Genomic DNA, 18,996 nt, shown 5'->3' with positions numbered 1-18,996 from the left:
CGCGAAAATGTAACAAGCTGTATGAAAGCGCTGCAGCCATTCTAATTCCCATGTACTTCCCTCCAGTAGCCTAATGGAGGAAACACTTGTTACAAGTATTTGCTTACGTTTGGAATGTAGGAATGTAACCATACAAACTGAATTTGTAGGCTAGGATACTGGAAAACTTGTCACAACTTCAGAAGGATTTTATCGCGTTTGTTAACATTCGACCACGATCTACTTCCTCTTGAGAGCACACAGCTAGCTTTTATTGTGCAAACCAACATTGAGTAAAATTATAAATGCTGAAAGCTGGTGATAGGCTTATGCTCGTCGACTGTTTCCTCTAGAGCAACATGTCGACTTATTTTGTTCGGTTTACAAATGGGATCGGGTTTAATTGAGTAGAAAGTCTCTTCGTTGGCAAAGCTGTGTCGCGTAAAAGTAATTTCTTGCAAAAATGCTGGAATGGTATCCTTGGAATGTTGAGTGTGGGAAGCAGCATGAGGCAGTGAAATTGCGCTCAAATACACACGTTTCCTAACTTCCATTCATTTCATTTAGGCTAAAGGACAAATATCTGGCGTGACTGTATTCTGACTTGGTGTTACGTGAACTATCTACAGTAGCAGCACCACACAATCTCCACTGATTTGAGCAGTAGCCTACACAATGTCTTGCTGATCTAGGCAATGTTTGCTTGGATATAACATTCTGTTTCGAGTGTTTCAGTTGGTCACGAAATCAATCAAATAAACAAACAAACCTGTAACTTGAGCTGGTCAGCACCTGGAAGCAAGACAGAAATTCTTTAATAGTTTTTGTTAATTGATGTTTCCCAATTATTTCCAACAGGGTCTTGCCAAGAATGGAAACACCCTTGGATGTATTGTCAAGAGCAGCATCATTAGTTCATGCAGATGACGAGAAACGTAAGTTTAAAGTTTATTTGATTATTAAGTCAGGGCATTTGTATAACTTTGCCTCGCTGTTATTGAGATGTGAAAGAAACATATTTTCAGTTCCTGAGTTTATCATAGCCATAGTTTACAGCAATTCAGCATTTTTGTAATTGCTTGTAATTTCTGACAAAGCTTGTGTTATCTCGGCAATGACTGAACTTTATAATTAACATTTGGAATACAATATCTGAAGTAGTGGCCTAGATTCTGTCGAAAGAGCTCAACTGCCACAAGTCTTACTGAACATATGGTGACAGTTCAGGAAGAGTCACCAAACCCTGAAACATGCATGTTGTCTGATGCATACCCCCCCCCCCCCCATTCACACACACATGTGATGTGAACTGCAGCAGTACATTCACTACACATTCTGTGACTTGAACTGCTTAGTCCATTCAAAGTTAGGATAAAACCCACTGGAAGGCCTCCAGTCCCAGGCACCTGGCGTGCGCGCTGGGCTCCTGTTGGAGTGCCCTGTGCCCTGTGCAGTATGTTTCTGGCAGGCCTGACGTTCATTCCACCGCGTCCACTCCGTCTATATAATCGCACCTCAATTCTGTCCAGAGAAAATTCCTTCCTAGATTAAGGAGGGAGGCAAATCCTGCTCAGCAGGCATTGAGCCTACTTGAAATTTGGGTGTGCAAGGTCTTTTGGGGGTTGAATGGCTACAACCTCCAGAAACCCTAATGTGAATTGAACTGCTGACTGGAGGAGTTGCTTTCTTCATCTTTTACTGGCCTCAGCAGGCGTTTTAATTGTTACTCGTGTCCAATTATTTTTGCTTTGGAGTAGCTGAATTATCAAGTTGCAGGTTTTTGTCTGTTGATGTGGGGTTTGTTATGCGTTAAAGGCAGAAGTGAGCATGGGTTATTTTCCATTAAACCTGTTGTAGTCAGTAGAAAAGTGTTGAGAATACTCCGCTCTGTGCCCCGGGGATTCTATAGCAGAAATCAACCAGTAGCCTATTAAAGCAAACATTTTCTTCTACAGTACCAGGACTGAGGTTGATGTTCTTTTGAAGGACTAAAATGTCTAGGATACCTTCATGTTGTCAGTTCTTTAATGACTCTTTTAGTAGGCTGCTTGAGTGATTGTCTGTAAGTTGGACTGAGAGCACAGCCCCCCCCCCCCAACGCCCACCCCCTGCTGTGTTTTGTTTTGCAGGGTGGTGATGTCATTCCGTTGTGGCCGTGCATGCGTCTTTGTTGCAGCACAATGTCCTCAACCTGTTTTCACAATAGTGCTAGTGCACAGGCTCCTCCCATTGCTTGTTTGCATTTATGACAAACCTTTGGAACTGTTCCACTTTCTGGAACTGGAGCAGCAGGGAGAGTTGTGCAAACGAAGTCCTCGCTCTCCCGAGCGCATGCTGCAGTGCCTACACTTAGGCAGGGTGAGGTGAAGCTACAGTGCTTTGGTACCTGAGGAGCCTCAGGAGAGTGCTGTACCTCCTCTTAACAGAACTTTACACATGGGCAAAGAAGAAAGTAAAGGAAACTCCTTCAAGCAGTGCATGCATTGGCAACTTCTGCCCATGTTTGAAAATGTTCTTGTTAAAGTATTTGAGGTGTGGTGTTTAATGGCTTGGCTTTGTCTCATAGACCTCCGTCAGGTGGAGTGCAGGCTTGGGTTGTAAAACCGAGTGGGTGCAGCTCTTGCCCGGGAGCAAAATGAAATGGCCCCAATTGGATTAAAAAGCTCTTAGCATCATTAGTGAGAGAACACAGCCCCAACCAATTTAATGGCTTAAAAAAAGAGAAGCACTCCTGTTTTCAGAGTGTGCTATGAGGGAGGTGGTGTTTGTAGAGCTTCCTCCTATTGAGGCCCAAAGTGAAGGAATTCAGCTCTGGGTTTGGGCTCTTGGCCAACAGGAGGTAACTGAGACAATACCTCCCCCAGACCCCTGTCTTTTGCCTGGCATGTTTGTTTTGGCCATCACCTCTCCTCACACCTGCAGTCAAGACCAAACAGGATGCTGACCTTTTAAATTGGTAGGGCTCTTGCTCTGTCTCTCTCTCTCTCTCCCTCCCTTTCTCCACTCCTCTTTTCTTCTTTTCCTCCGCCTGAAAGATTGATGCCTTTTGCCTTTGTTATGGTATCTGCTGAGCAGCCCGGCGCTCTGAGCTTGTTCCCGCTGGTGTGGGAGTGTCCTGTTAATAAGCGCCTGGCAGCTCCTTGTCAGCGTGGTGTGGGTTACAGTGCAGCAGAGCTAGCAGAGCTAGCAGAGCTAGCAGCCCACTGGTGCTGCAGCAGGCTGGCCTTTTGTCGGGAGCTTGTGATGGGTTGTGTCATGACTCACACCTCTTGGGTGTCTGCAGGCCTGCGAGGGGGCTTCCCCTTCAGGGAGGGAGAGATGGGGAGGCACACCTCATTCCCCTGGTGTCTCTGGAGCACCCAGATCTCCTGCTCCTCCACATAACAGTTACCAATTAGGGAACAAAATTAATGCTAAGTTATACTGTAAGTCTTCAGGTGAACTTTCAAAAAGAAGCATTCATACTTATCTTTTAATTAATGATCAGTGTTTAAGTGTTACAACTTTAATTACATGGCAATATTTTTATTACTGCTGTTACTGAAGTATTCCCGTGTGAGAGGGAAAACCTTATCATTAAGGCTTGGTCAGTTCCCATAGGAAAGGAATGCATCACTGAATGATGTGAATACATAAAGGAAGGGTCCAGAAAGTCCCCTTTCTTCTGTGATGGACTGGACTTTTATCATGTGCTTGTGAAGGGCTGTCCATTACTGTGTAGAGCATTTGAGAAAGGCCAGGGCATGGGACGGCCTTCTCTTTTGTGCCCAGCTGATCTTTTAACTATGTGCCTGCATGGCTTTATGAGTGTCTCTGTGATTGTTTTCATGTGTGTATACTTGTATGGAGGTCTCACGCTTCCTCTATTGTTTGCGCTTGAGTATGAGTGTCGAGCACAAAGGACTCTTCGAGTATTTGTGTGCCCTAGTTCATAGGTTAATATGTGGTTATGAGATGCTCTGTCTGTGACCACAACAACGACATAGCAATCAATACATTTGATTTTTAAATCATTACGAAGAAATTCCACTCAACCCAGCGTGTGAGAGAATGAAGAGGCAGCTGAGACTTCTTTCCTCTCTCTGGGCTCCTTCAGGTCCCTGAGGTCAGTGTGAAAGCAGCAGTGCGGGTCAGCAGGGGTCACAGGGCAGGGGTGAGGGGTCACTGGGTGGGAGGCTGCGTGTCACAGGGGAGGGAGGAGGCAAGCAGAGATAATCCATTTTATTGTTGTTTCTTCAGACTCGTGACAGTTGTTGTAACGGTTTTCAGCGATTAGCAATTGTATTAACAGATCTTTTGATTATTAGGCCAACATATGGGACACCGTTTGCAGCTTTGTTATATTCAAACTTGGTCAAACAAACTTGGCAGTACAGTGCTAAAGAAATTATGTTTTGAGAGGTTTTCCTATAGTTGATTTAGCAAAAATGGCATCAAGAGGGGATCTGCCCCATGCTACAGTTTAAGGAGCGTAAATGGGAACTTAAAGGACTCGGGAAAGATTCTTTATTGGGGTTGATTGGAATGCTTGTTTGCCTCGGGTGCTGACAGAAGCATATGGCTAATGTGTTGGACGCATGACTCCACCACAACAGATGCAAGCTGCAGACTTTTCATGAGGCGCTGCTGCGCAGGTGGGATTTCTAATCGTTCTACTGAGTGGAAGTTTCCAGGTGGCAACTTGATGGTGGTGGTGTTGTGAATGGTGGCCATGTGTCTGGAGGTGTCCAGTCTACCAGGAGTCTTTTCCCCTCAGGCTGATATGTCCTCACTGGCAGCTTTAGAGATTTCACTCAGTGTCTTATATGCTCTCATTATGAGTGGTTCAGCCCTCAATATGTAGACACCAAACAAAGAAAATGTGATGTGCTCTTCTGTCAGAATGTGTGAACGTTGTCCATGTGAGCGTGGTGTGTGTGTGTCACAGTGAGCGCTCCTGAAGCGAGGCTGGACTCCTGACAGCGGCGTGTGTTTGCCTGAAGCCTCCGCCCTTTTCTGACCTTTGTCTGCGTGTCTGTGTTCCTTTCCCACAGTATTACTGAGTCTGCACACTAGGCCCTATCACATGGAGCCTGCGGAATGCTCTCCCTCTCCTCGTGTTCTGGGAGGTGTCACTTCAGACCTGTCGCTGTTTGGGAGATTTTATCAGAACTATGTCAAAGATGGATGCTTCTCGTGGCTAGCGTTTTCTGATAGGAGTCTTAAGCATTGGGGCCGTGGCAGAGCGAGCAGCAGAGTAGGCGATCCGTCAAGTTGATGGTGACCGCTGAGTCGCATTCCGTTTGAGTTTGCTCTGTTGACCAGGACCCCCCCCCCCCCCCCCCCAACAGCACCTCCATCTCCCTCTGTAAAGGCCCTCTGCCAGAGATAATTGGATGTTCTTTTAGCATGTATAAAGAGTGAACTATGCGCCCACACTAGCCCTGGAGAAGGGGGCGCTGGCTGCCCTGTGAGCCTGCACAGGTGGAGCCCTGATGGAGAGCAGTCATGCATGAGCGGCTGCCTCGTGTGCTGCCGCATGTGGGCCCTTTCAAACAGCCATTCTGGCTCTGCCGGTCCAGTGTGTCGTCTTTGACAGTCCGCAGCAGCCCCCTCCATCCCCTCCTCCGCCCGTCCCCGACTCCTCTCCACCCAGGGGACAAACAGAGCATGTTGAGGCTGGAGCGGCTCCTTTGCTCACTCCTAACAGGAAACGAACAGAATGGATCTCTATGGTGGGCAGCACCACCCCTGTTTGTGCATAAACAAATAACTACGGAACCCCAGAGAGCTCCGGCATGCCTGCGCCTGTGGAGGGGACAGGAAGCACAACACATACTCTGGTGTGCTCATGGTGGATGTGTGTGTAGATGGCAGTTTATTGTGCATCACGTTAATATTGTTTTTTGGGCCCACAAAGCCTACACTTGAAAGGACAAGCTACGTTTAGGTAGGATTCAGAAAGCAGAAAGGCAGTAACTGCATTTTTGGTCGAAAATTAGTTTTTAGAATTTTCATGACATTCAAATTGTTTTGAAGATTGATATTTACCAAATATAAGTTAATGTAAATTAACATAACCTCCACATGTCCAATAATTCACCTACAACTACTTTGGTTGTAGTTTTTTTTTCAGTTTGCACTCTGGGTAGTTGCTGCTTTTTTCATATCATCTATATATAAATGAAGTATTAAACCAAAGATTATGACATTTTTGACATATTATGACATAGTTACAGTGGCAAGGGTTAAACATGTGATGAGCACTATTTGTTGACTGTCATTCCCAGACTGAAGGTCCAGGCCATACTGTAAATGTGTCTGTGCTTTAGGAGAAAAGCACCTCCTTATGTAACCCTCAACAAACATTCAAAGCCTCGCATTACTCAGGTCAGCTACACTGGAATTTCTTGCACCTCAGTGTCAGCCGAGTCTCTCCTCAGACGCCATTCCCCATACCCACCAACATGCCAGACATTCAGCCAGAGCCTCAGAGATAACTGGCCACGTCATCACAAGACAGCTCTCCCTTATCACTGGCCCTTTTGTTTCTGGTCGGTGGCAGTTTGGGGAACAAAGGAACATTCCCTGCCAGAAAATCCCTTTCCATATGCTATGCCGTGTCCCAGTTTGGCCAGCTTGGTATGAGGTCATTTGATTAACCAGTCAATGTGTCTCCAGTAGTGTCTGGGTTGTTTGCTTGCAGGGGAAGAGGCATTGTTTTTTTGTCGACAGTGTTCTGAGTCAGTTTTGGTAATCTGGACATTTTCAAGGAAGTAGGCATTCAAAAATACACGCGCCTGAGCCATGGAGCCCAAAGGTCCACTCAGCCCCAGATTTAAAACAAACAGGCCCTCCCCGACTTTCTCTTGTGTTATAAATCAATATTTACCAGACACACCACTGCATGCTAAATCCCCCTCTTCAGCAGCTGAGAAGTCACTACTTAGTTGAGTTACTAACCTTTATTTAAAGAAATAAATGAATAAAAACAAACGGTTTCCCCGTGTACATTCCAGTGACAACTTGGATTTTACAATACTAAAGAATGCTGGCTGGATGACGGGGCAGTATGAGAAATGACCTCATGCTCTTAGTCACTGGACACCCTTAGCCAGGGAGCCAACTGCTGCACAGAAAGCGGTAGAATATGTATCATGGATGTGGCAATATGCCGTTGGAAGGTGTTTTTGGTTGGAACAATGGAGGCTGTGATCCTGTGGTATTTAATGGCTTTGCTTTGGCTTGCAGTCAGTATAGCTGAGGTTTCAGCTTACAGAAGTTGCGGTGTCCGTTGGCTCTCTGGTTGAGCTGTGTCATTTCGTGTGCTCTTCCACAGCACAGAGACAGGTGGCTGAGGAGCACATGCTTTATGCGAGGGGCCGCTCAGTGTTAGGCACAGTGTCAGAAGGTAGCGCTAGTCTCTCTCTCCCTCTCTCTCTCTCTCTCAAATACACACAGGTTTTACTCATCAGTGTGGACAGAGACTTTGATGCAACAATCAAGCTCACACTATCCAAAGTCCTCAGGGCCTGGCACTGAGCTATCTTGCTCAGGGCGGCATCTCTGTGTCTGCTCTGATAATTTACAATGTCGCCATCATCCAAGCACAAAGTTGCCCTTGAGTCAGAGCACAGTACACACACACACACACACACACACACACACACACACACACACACACACACACACACACACACACACACACACACACACACACACACACACACACACACACACACACACACACACACACACACACACACACAGTGCTACTGGAACTACAATAGCACCTCCACAGAGCCCCTTTTAGTCCAGATTAATATTTCATGGTCAAGCATTTCTGAGGAAGTGTGGACCTCCTGGTGGTTTGATTGTCCTCTTTGCATTTGATTTGAACTTGAGTTGATGAGGTGTCCTTTAGCTCTCTTCATACAGGAGCTGCTTCCTGTCAGAGGCGTAGCAACAATGGTAGAACAGCAGGCATTCTTTTCAGCTAAGGGCAATGGCAGGTTATGTTGTGGTTAGTGATCGTTCATCAGGCTATTATTATTTTGGTACAGTAGCTATATTCATGAATAGTATAAAATCAAGACATCTATTGTAGTGACTTAGTTGAGTAGTGACTGGACCACATCCTGGTAAACAACACAATGTGATCTTGTCATCATAATGTACATGTAGTGAATTCAAATCAAGGAGTTGACTGTTGTTGATTCATGAGCCACTATATGAATGACTGTTGGAACAGCAGCAGCATTGATATATACAGTATACTGTATAAACAAACATCTGGTGCAGTAGTCACTCCCACAAAAGAAAGATATTGTTGAGATATTATTTGTTTTACATGGCCTACAGAACAACGTTTCAATCAAAGCTGGTCTTCGTCAGGACAATAGTGTGCGGGTACTTTTCTATTTTACCTGCACCTGTAAAAAGTTGGATGTGCGTGCACTCTCTGCAGCTTTGCATAGGCATTTCTTCCCATGCCAGTACACTTTTTAGGGAAATAAAAACCGTGGTGAGCGAGTGATAAGTGAGCGATCACCAGACACATAATTAAGTCACCACTCAGTAGTGCTGTGTGGTTGTCACATGATATCTCAACTTTGTCCTGATAAGTGAACCTGCGCCAAACATTCCTTTTATCCGACAAGATCCCTGACAGTCTGATTTATTAGTCAAATGTTCACCCCTTAGTAAACCTTTCATTTTCTCACGTTCATTTGTGTAACAAAAGCAAAATCCTTCTGAACGTTTGCCAGACAATGGATATATTTGAATGGTAGAATTCAGCAATCGCACAAAAAGGGCCGTTTGCATTGGCATGTGTCTCCTGTTTCTACTGGTCAAGCACTCTTTCCGTCCCCTCGGATCACATGCAAAGGAGGGCTATTTGCATGGGCCATATCCCCAGGGGAAAGAGTTCCAGGCAGTTGCACATCAACAATGCCTGCTCTCACACTGGCACTCCTCTTGGAGTCCAGGAATGGATCGCCTAATGATTGGGCCTAAAGTTTTATCATTTGAAAGCCCAACCGTATCTCCAGTTGGACTTGTAAAGGATCGTGCGAGAGTGGCTGGGTTTGAATTGTGGTATGGGCCTCTGAGTAATCATGAGTGAAATGCGGAATTAGGCAAAGCAGGGGGAGATGTGTACTCCTCACTGCCCACACTCCCACTCCCAGGACTGCGGAGGAGTGTACAGTAGAGGGGGTGGGCTAGCACAGCTCTGAGGTCAGGAGGTCAAATCACAGCTGTGTGCATGTGTGTCTCAGAGCTGGCGCTGCACAGCTGAGTGGACCCTTGATTCAGGCAGCAGCCAAGACGGTGAGCCAAGGAAGGAGAGTGGCCTGCAGCTGCTCTAGGGATTGATGGGAGGGACGCGTGTGGAGCAAGACCAGAGATATGGGGGGGGGGGGGGGGGTGCTCCAAATGGGAGGCATCTGCCCTGTTGCCTCCCTACCATGATAGAGATGTGCCTCAGAAGATATGGTTTTGTTGTTGAATTGTGTCAGCAAGATACTCTGGCCACGAGCTATGATGCACGTTACGTTTACCCCAACCATCTGTGGTAACCAATCAAATCGTTGTATCTGATATAGGCGGGCCAGGAGAGTTGATGAACCACTGAAATGGTTTTGGAAACATTATTTTAAGGTAGCCTACAAAAAACTCTTTAGTGTTGCTTTAATCACCAGATTTAGAAAAATCTAAGCAAAAAATGTTGATTTGTCTGTCGGCAGGATTATGCAAAAAAAACATCTAGATGGTTTTCATGTAACTTGGTGAAGTGACATAGCCAAGGAAGAACCCATTATATTTTGAAGTGAATCAAGATCAGGGGATGAATACAAGTTTTTATTTGTATTTTTTTATATTGTAGAATGGCCTTGCGAGAACTCGTTGGCTGTCTGTGTGCCCTTCTTGTTTTCTGGTGGGCTCTTTCTCAGAACTTGAGCAGCGCTGTTCCCGGTCCTCCTGCTCATACCTGACAGATCCACGTTCCATTGTTGCATTGTCTGTGTGTGACACTATATCTCAGTCATGTTGTGTTTATAGCTTGCGATTTATGTGATCTGGTTGATGATAGTGGTGTATGGCCAGTGGATTTGGTTTGGAGTCTTTTTACCCCTTAAGTGGACCCCTCCCTGGGATCTGCTCACTCTCACTCCATCCTGCGGACCTCCACAGCCACCCCCACAACCAGGAAGTATCTTTGTTCTTTTCCATAACAGTCAGAGTAAAGTGTCAGCTAGAGCAAAACAAAAGCTACTCTGCTTTTCTTCAGAACATTGTCCGGGAATAAGGGTTTTGTAATCCCCTCAAATAAATCACACTCAGGACTTTAAAGTGTGTCCATACTGTCTGTGCATGGACACAAGAGAGCACACGAGAGCACAAGAAAGCATAAGAAAGCAACACTATGTTTTTGTACCTTAAAATTATGTTTTCCCCTTCTGCATTCGCTTCGCAGCCCTCTATCGGCTATAACTGCACTGTGTAAGTTTACCAGATCGGGTAGCGGATCTGTAGTTTGATGGAATTAGACATAAGAAACTACAGATTTGACTTGCTTCAATGTCTCAATACATCATACTTTCATAAAATCATGAATCACACTCTACCCTGTCTGTGGACATTTTTATTAGCAAAGCCAGTGCTGGATAAACAAATAGCATGTGTGTGACAAAATGCTTTAGGTGTTGCTTTAACAGTCTTTCAGAGTTTGCTTCCTGTGCTGCTGGAAAACAAAAAGTATTGTTCATTCATGATTAGTACCTTAGCGCCCAAAGTTGGATCACATTTTCTCTGATGTTCCAGTTAAATTCAGGAGAGACAGAGAGACAGATGCACAATGGACTGAAAAAAATGAAAGTGTAAAACTCATTTCAGCAATGTTTCAGCTAGTGTTAAGATGCCTTCCTAAACACCCTGATAGTGGGATTTACGCTCTGGGTAAAGATGCAGAGTTTCATTTTAAGATGTATGTTTTATGTGGTCGTTTTCAGATTATATGTGTGTATGATCCCAAATGAATGTATTTTAGTAAGACTTCACATGTGACATACATTTAACATCCCACCTACTCTGCCAGCTATCTATCAACATACTTCCAAATTGAGCTCCCGTATGAGTGACTGGAACTGTTGGAAACAATTGATGGAAGGATTAAAATGGGAAGGATTTGTGGAGGTGTGGGTGGTTTCAGAGTTGTGCCCTGGGCGGTCAGCTCTTAGAGCTCCAAACTTCTGGCAGTGGAAATTCACCCAGGAGTTGTATAATCATTAATCAACTTACTTTGGAGTTACTTAACACACCGCGGGGCTGTACCACCAAACAAAGCTCTCATTTCAGCAACGTCCTAGCTGGGATTTACTTTTATTATTGGACTATATGGACTTTCCTGGGTACACACTAATCACTAAGCTCCTGCTAAGAGCTTGTGTGGTGATGCTCTCTGCTTTCTTCTGAGTCTACATTAGCCAGTCTCTCATTTCTGGAATAATTCCATTCTTTTTCCTTGGCACATTTTGCCTTATGCACTGATTGTGTCACGATTTATCACTAACATGTTGAAAATATGCTTATCTGTTTGTTTTTTTTGTGTGTGTTGTAGGTCCCTGTGAAATGCCACAAAAATGTTAATAAAACATTGGCAAACATAAATAGGAACTGTCACAGTTGATGGTAAAGAGCTTCAATAAGTTGGTCTCCTGCTAGTCAGTCGAGACAAAATTGATTATGATGACAAATACCTTTCCATGTTTCACATGTAATTGAATGTGATCCCCTTATTTGAACATTAAGAAAGGGAAGTATCCCGTTTCTATATTACACTATACAGAGAATTCTGTTACTGCTCATGGTGCAAAGTGCAGATGTGTAGTCAAGCATGTATCCAAAGCCTCAGATGTTCCCAATTACTGAATATGGCTGCATCAGTTCTCTGGACTGTGTCTTTTCAGCACCTCCCATAGAGAAGGATCCATCTCCCTATGTATTTGCACACATTGTAACGTACGACCATCTTAAAGGCTCATAATGACTTTGTCCTGAAAGCTGGATCAATACACCACCCTTCCGGCATCAAATTCACATCAAATCACCGGCTGTTGTCACGCCGACGCCTCCACCAGCCCATTCTCCCTGGAGGGACTGGGCTGTTCCAATTATACCCTGTGTGCCTGCGTTGTTGTCTCCGAAAACTACCCAGCGCAGAGGACAATGGAAGAAGCAGCCCAGCTGAATGAAGGCACTGTTCTGACTTGGCTCAGAGATGGGACTGAGTGTGTGAAACACGAGACAATGGCTCTTCCAAAGCGTGGGGGGGGGGGGGGGGGGGGGATTACCCAATGAGAAGCACTTCTCTTAGTACTGAGCGTGAGTAGGCGGAGAAGCACAACTGTGTGTGTGTGTGTGTGTGTGTGTGTGTGTGTGTGTGTGTGTGTGTGTGTGTGTGAGGAGGGGGTGGTGGGTAGGGTTGGCAGGGCACAGGCCTGGGCAGGCTCCTGTGGATGAATAGGCTCCTCTAATCCCCCTCCTCTGCCATTGATGGGCGAGTCAAACAGAGGTCCCTGTAATCTGGATGCTGAGAGAGGACAGATGAATAGTATGCTATTGCCTCTGAATAATCCCCTTTGCTTTGCTCCTTTTGCTATCTCTGTTTCCTGCCTGTGTCCCCTGCAGCACAGAGAGGTTAACTGGGTGTAAAGTCTCTTGGGTTTTCATCACTACATGAAACAGTCCAGTGAGAGATGAGGCTCCCACTTCCTGGTTCACGCCACAGTTTTATTTATATACGTAAGCACAAGTCCTTTGATGTATGAAGGAAACTGTGATGAATGCTACCTGGTACCTGGTCTTTCATGAATGTCATAAACTCCTGCTTATGTGAAGAGTATAACTATTAAGCAAAATATGGATAATACTCCGATTGACTCTACATAGGACAAAGTTGTGTAGGCCTAACACTCAACCTAAATTCAGAGCACCGTAGCTGTTGTCGGCTGAATTGGAGGAGGGCCTTTTAGTGGTTGGCTGTGATTAGTTGCCCTGGCTTGTCCTTGAAGAGCTCAGTTTTGGGATTCAGTTTAATAGTGATGATTAAGATTGGCACATCTGACGTAGAGTTTATTTGCTCTAAGAAGAGGTGGCCTCGCGAGCATTCAAGAAGAGGTATGACTGCCTGATCAGGACCAAATGCCTCTTTATTGACACATACACTTCGATCCCGGCAACAAAGGGCACATTTCTGTATGGCTATCAACAATTAAATGCAGCATTCATTTTCTGTATACGGGTCAAACTCCTACAATGCGCCACATGCGAACATGCCTATGCTTGTTCTCACTTTTCAGTGTCCCTGCTTAGGGACATTATCACGATCACAAGCGCCAACAAGCCAGAAGCGACAATATTATGGTATACACTTGGGACTTGGGACCAGAATAAAGCAACCCAGCGTGAAACTGATGCTTCTTGAAAGCCAACACCTTGTGCTTTTGTGGAAGCACAGGGGCACACCCTACTTGTTACATCCACTGCTGTTAGTCTACTGTGCACGAGCTGTCCTACTGGTTTAACAGCATCATATCTGTCATTTTACACCTGAAGTACTGATGCAACACCCAGCCTTGTCACTTTCAAATTATAATATATCTTACCTGTTGTTATATGGTGGATCTATGTGCTATGTGGCTACTATAGGCTATTGTGTTTGTTTTGAGTAATTTCAAGGACAAGATCTTGAATGACTGCAGATAGATATCTCTTGACCTCCCAGTGATCATGAGAATGGTTCATGGCGTTATAAAAACACTCACCAGAGGGCAGCAGATCTCCAAGAAGGCGACCTCGACATTGTTACAAAATAGTTCAGCATTCTGTCACGTTGTAACTAGTTTTGAAGGGTTTTTATTACTATTATTATTATTATTAAGTGACTGATAGATTCACGGATTTGATGTCACAGGCCTTTGAGATTCTCACTCCAAAATCTGTAGGTTAGGTTATACATTTGTATTAACAAAAAAAGATCAACCACAAATATTTTTGCAGTCGAAGACGTAGCCAAGCTACTTTGATATACTTTGATATGTTTTATTTGTTTAGTTAGTTGCTTTATTAGTTTAAATGGCTTATTTGGGATTGAGGGGTTTTGCCGAAAAATGCATAATGTAATTGTGAAGGCCTAAAGTAGCCTAATTGATGAACGTTAAAAATCATCAAATCGTTTTCTTTGCTTGTTATTTTCACTAGGGCAGCACTGTTTCCTGTCTGAATTTTTGACATAGCCCCTCCTTGTTTGTGCCTCCCGCTCTCTCCAATTTCCCATTACTCTCTGTGCTTCGGTGCGTTCAGGGGGCTGATCTTGTTCAGGAAAAATCTCTGACATTTGAGGCGCTCTAGAGATTTAATGAGCATGCCCAGTGGCCGAAACCCCACATAGAGGAAACGGGTGTACATACGAGTCATACCGAGCATAGCCTGCGTGTCAGGGCAGTCTACTTACAGCTGGCTGTGAGGAGATCTGGCGCAACCCCTTTGTCCCCCCAAAAAATCTTTTATTTTTATTTTCACTCTCACTATTGGAAAAGTTTTAAAAGTGTTTTCTCACTTTTATCCCGGCAGTTATTTTATTCTTTGTCGCGTCGGAGCGCATAACTCTGATATAGGCTGTTAGCCCACTCTGAAAAAAGTTAAAGGCTGGGCCTTTAGCTTTAGGACACGAATTCGTAAGAATCGGACCGGTCGCACCATTTCTCCCCCTGCCTCGATTGAAAGCAAAAAAGCTGGTCTTTTTGCTGGCCCGATAAATGCTTCTTACGAAGATGGACCTGTTGAACTATCAGTACTTGGACAAAATGAACAACAACATCGGCATACTTTGCTACGAAGGTAAAATATGAAATTGTATTTATTATATTACAATGTGTTATAATCACTTAGGTAGTTGCTGACGATGCATTTATTCTGAAGCTTTAAATGGTTGGAAAAAGTGTATGATTTATGACGTAGCTGCGTATTGTTCCAAAGCTTTGAAATGTGAAGTTGCGATTGGCTGTTTAAGGGAAGCCTGTTGTAAACACTGGTGTTGGGTTTATTTGTGAAGCTAAAATGAGTCGTGCATTTTCCTTTTGTAAGAGAGACGCAGAAACTTAACGCTAACTTGTGAAGTAGTGTAACAGTAACAGGCTAGTAAGAGTTATAGAGTAGACGGTGCTAGAGTAGAGTAGGCTATCTTGGCGACGTGGTTGACTTCAAACAGATCATGACATAAAATGTGGTTATGCACTGTTTGATCACAGTAAAGTCTGTTATCAGGCGAAATTCCTCTCTGGAAGGCGAACGTGAGGTGTTCATAGCCAGTGTTCATTCTCTTCTATCGGGCAGATAATTTAGTGTTTCATGTCAAACCAGAGTGGCTGAAAAACATGGCAAGTCTTTCGTCTAATGTTTGTAAGAAGGCTCAAAGAGCCATACACCCCCATCCCTACCCCTCAGATAAACTGATGTGTTTTTTCATAATATTATTAGGTTTGAATCAAGTGTAGAATAGTTGTCAGCAGGTAGGCTACACGACTGATTTGTTGTAATTGCGTGTAATTACAGGAAACGGTCTTATTGTCTCTGTTGTCGTAAGGTCTTAGAGGCCATAGACTTTATTATTTATATTATTAAAGGTTGTGTAATTTTCGCCCTCTAGCAACATCTGTCATAACTGGATAGTTGGTGGCATAAAGGGATTGCATAATTGGGTAACTCCCTCCTCCAAAGGAAGGAGTCATTCTGAATAAATAACAGTTCATGCACAGGCATGTGTCTCTCTCCTGGTTATTATTATTGAAGATTGCATAGTTGCATTCATTCACAATGATTCAGTTATGAAGCTGTTATTATATTGTAGCATCCAAGCAGAATTCTTTTTGTCCTCTCCTGGCTGAGGAGTAGGCTGTGTTTTTATGAACATACTCAAAAGTGTGCTAAACTCCGAAGAATGTCAGCCATCAGAGGTATGGCCGGGGGAGGGAGGAGTAGCCGGCGAATGGAGGAAGGGTTGAGCAGAGGAGGACTGGGTCTCCTCTGCACCACGCTGTACCAGCCTCCTGTTGTCAAGCCTTTGGAAACGTGATCCAGACTACTGGGGGAAATTAGGCTTTATATTTTTCCCCCTTGGACAAGTGGTTGTGCGTGACACCCCCCACCCCCCATGCATGTCAAACAACTGAATGACAAGCCTAATTCCATTCTCCTGCTTGCCTTTGTAGACTGTCCTGCCTCTGTCAGGGTCCTGTGCTAGCTAGGCTCTCTGGAAGCGCTCCTGTCTGAAAGCTCTTAGTAAGCAGGCCAGGAGATGAGGAGGAGAGGCCCAGGGATCAAACCCTCGGGATTAGCTCAGGCCCATGAGTGCACATGGCATTTCAGTTGATTAGATCTTCCATCTACAGCCATCAGATTTCACCAAGCCTAAACATTTATTAACCAACTCAGGCAAGTGAGCCCAACTAGGATTCCCAACTTTGGTCACCTATAAGCTTACAGTCAGCAATATTATCTTTTGTTGAGATGGACTATGTTTGTTTCTCCATCTCATTGCAATGTGATTTCTTTGATGATATTAAATAAAGTTTGGCAATCTTTAAGTTGCACAATAGCACCATCAGCCATCGATGATTTGCAATAGCCACATGTGCATTTGTAGTCCTGTTTCAGTTGGCTTTCTGTGGCTTTCTAGAGAGACCGTACAGAGTGCTGCCTATGGCTGTGTTCTATTCTTAAGGACTTCATTGGTCAGGACAGGTCCCCTGAAGGAGCACACGAGCAGTCTGCCATGCCACCCAGCTGTTACATGTTCTTGTATTCTTTTCTTTCTGACTTTCACTCCTTTCTTTCTCAGCTCTCTCTCTCTCTCTCTTCCTCCTGTGATCCCTGTCATGTGCAAGTGTCCATGATCCCTTTCAACAATAGGTAGAGTTCTCTTAATCTTTCTATATATTGTATACCATAGCTATGATTTGCTCTCCCATTTAATACTGTGATTCTTTCTCAATATCTCTGACACTGATGCTGTAACAGACTTGGAAATGGTAGATGCAATTACAGTATATCCTGAACTTATATCTGTTACCTTGTGATGACCTTCCCACAGTCAGGTTCAGTGCATCGTAACTCTTGGGGTTGCACATTCGTCTCGCATCACCCAGCCAATACTTTTGGTCGGTAGAGGTCCAGTCATTTTCAAACCTAGATGGCCTAAGGCCAGCCATATTTGGAAGGGAAATGATTGTCTGATGTCAGGGACTGAGATCACCATGAGTATTTTTTCACTGCCTGAACAGTTACTCGAGAATAGGTGAATAGAAGAAACTGGGGGAAAGAAGGGTAATCAGACTGAAGTTGATCAATCTGAAAGCTGCTTTTCCTGTCTCTTCTGATGGTGATCTAGCATGTGTGGCTGCAAAACAATTGCTTTGTGTTGTTTCTTTTGTTGACCTGGTGAGTGGTGACTCTGTTTCCATGATAAGCCTGTAGCCCTCCAAAGATAACTGGCCTCAGCGGATGGAAAAACTCCTAGCTTAGATGTGTGGCAAGCGTGATTGACGGGTCTCGGATGGCGACCTGCCGGATCTATTCTGAAGGTCTTATTATGACCGCCGCTAGCGCTAGCTAGCAGAATAGACGCTGCGATTTTGTTGTGATTTTAGTCCCTATTGGATCCAACAAACCTTGGATTAGGTCGAGCTCCTGTTTGAGCAGGCTCTCAAGCCCTGAGGAGAAGACATCACAATGAATATTCCAGCTCTGGTCTGTTACGATTTGTTTCCTGGCATGTCAGAAATGTTGGTCAAATGCCTTGTGGTGTGAGTGGTCAAACATACAGTGTGAGCACAGCAAATGCATCTGATAGAAGCGCATGTGTGAGTTACCATATTGTATATTTCTATGCGTATCGTATAAGTTAGTGGGTGGAGAGAAGTTGAGAGGGATTTCTTGTCTTTGGATAGTATATGCAGCATGCATGCAGCGGTCGTATCCTGCTGGGCTCCACAGTACATGGCGCTCTTACTCACTCCTAGCTCTCGTCAAGCTCTTACTGCAGACATGGCCGCTGGCTCCTCCAGCCTGTAGAGGTGCTTTGGGCTGGGTGAGAGGTGAGGGCGGAGGGGGGACGTGGTCACGTGACCCGGTGACAGCGGCTGGAAATACACAATCGGCAGAGCACGACAGGCCTCTCCGCTATTTATAATGGGCTCTGAAGAATCGCCCGCCAAGCACATGGCTAACCTATCTGGGCTTCTGTGCATGAAGCAGTGCATCATCCCTATTAATAGGCCTGCTAGTCTGCTGCTTAATCAGTCAGTGTCCGTCTCTGCTCTTTGTGTCGAGTTTTTGAAGTAGTGGAAAGAATGCATTTCACCACCTATGTAGGCTGAGCGCATTCAGAAATATGTCTGAGAGGAGGAGTTCTAGCCATTTGATTTGACTACTTGGACGTTTACAAGAACAGTGAAAGGAGCCGTTCAGTGTAAACTTCACAGAGGTGACGCACACCTAGAACTCCTTATCTCTGCTACTCTGTAACCGTGTGAAAACAACAGTGATTCAAGTTCTGAGAGGGCTCACTGTTTCTAGAACAGTGTTTTGGAGACCCGTTGTAGATTATTGTGTTTGAAAATCATCTCTTGGACAAACACTACTATCACCACCAGTGACCTTAGGGGTTAACCTGTTGAGAAGTTGATTTGTAATGAATGCATTCAGCGTTTTTGGTGCGTGCATCAGGCTGCACTTTCTCTACTTTCTGTGTGTGGATACCAAATGTAAGGGCCATACACTCCCACACACTATGGTGACCTCTGCTATGAGGAGTGGACCTCAACATCACTCGCTCAACCCCTCAGACTTAAATTAAGCTCCCCAGTACCTTGGCCCCCCTGTCTGCTGGAGAGCTTAATTTAATGTTGGTGCCTAATTTGTGTCGAGGTCTTCTCTCTCTTGGCCGGAGACACGCTGCTCCACATGGGTTTGGTT

At 44.7% G+C, this 18,996-nt stretch overlaps 1 protein-coding gene across 3 annotated transcripts in view; it reads left to right on the top strand.

Moving 5' to 3' along the window:
- Window positions 1-18,996, top strand: part of vgll4b (vestigial-like family member 4b) — a 34,690-nt gene that overhangs the window by 403 nt on the left and 15,291 nt on the right. For 2 of the 3 annotated variants that reach the window (XM_062544748.1, XM_062544747.1), the window contains exon 2: window positions 838-914. In XM_062544748.1, coding sequence (XP_062400732.1) covers window positions 851-914 — 64 coding nt within the window. In that variant the 5' untranslated portion in view covers window positions 838-850. Of the gene's footprint in view, window positions 1-837; window positions 915-14,392; window positions 14,863-18,996 lie in introns of those variants that run through there. The other variant, XM_062544746.1, reaches the window with a different exon arrangement.

This window comes from Sardina pilchardus, chromosome 9 (assembly GCF_963854185.1).
Source record: "Sardina pilchardus chromosome 9, fSarPil1.1, whole genome shotgun sequence".
NCBI lineage: Eukaryota > Metazoa > Chordata > Actinopteri > Clupeiformes > Clupeidae > Sardina > Sardina pilchardus.
Note: the sequence above shows the minus strand (reverse complement) of the source record. Positions and strands in the feature narration are given on the sequence as shown.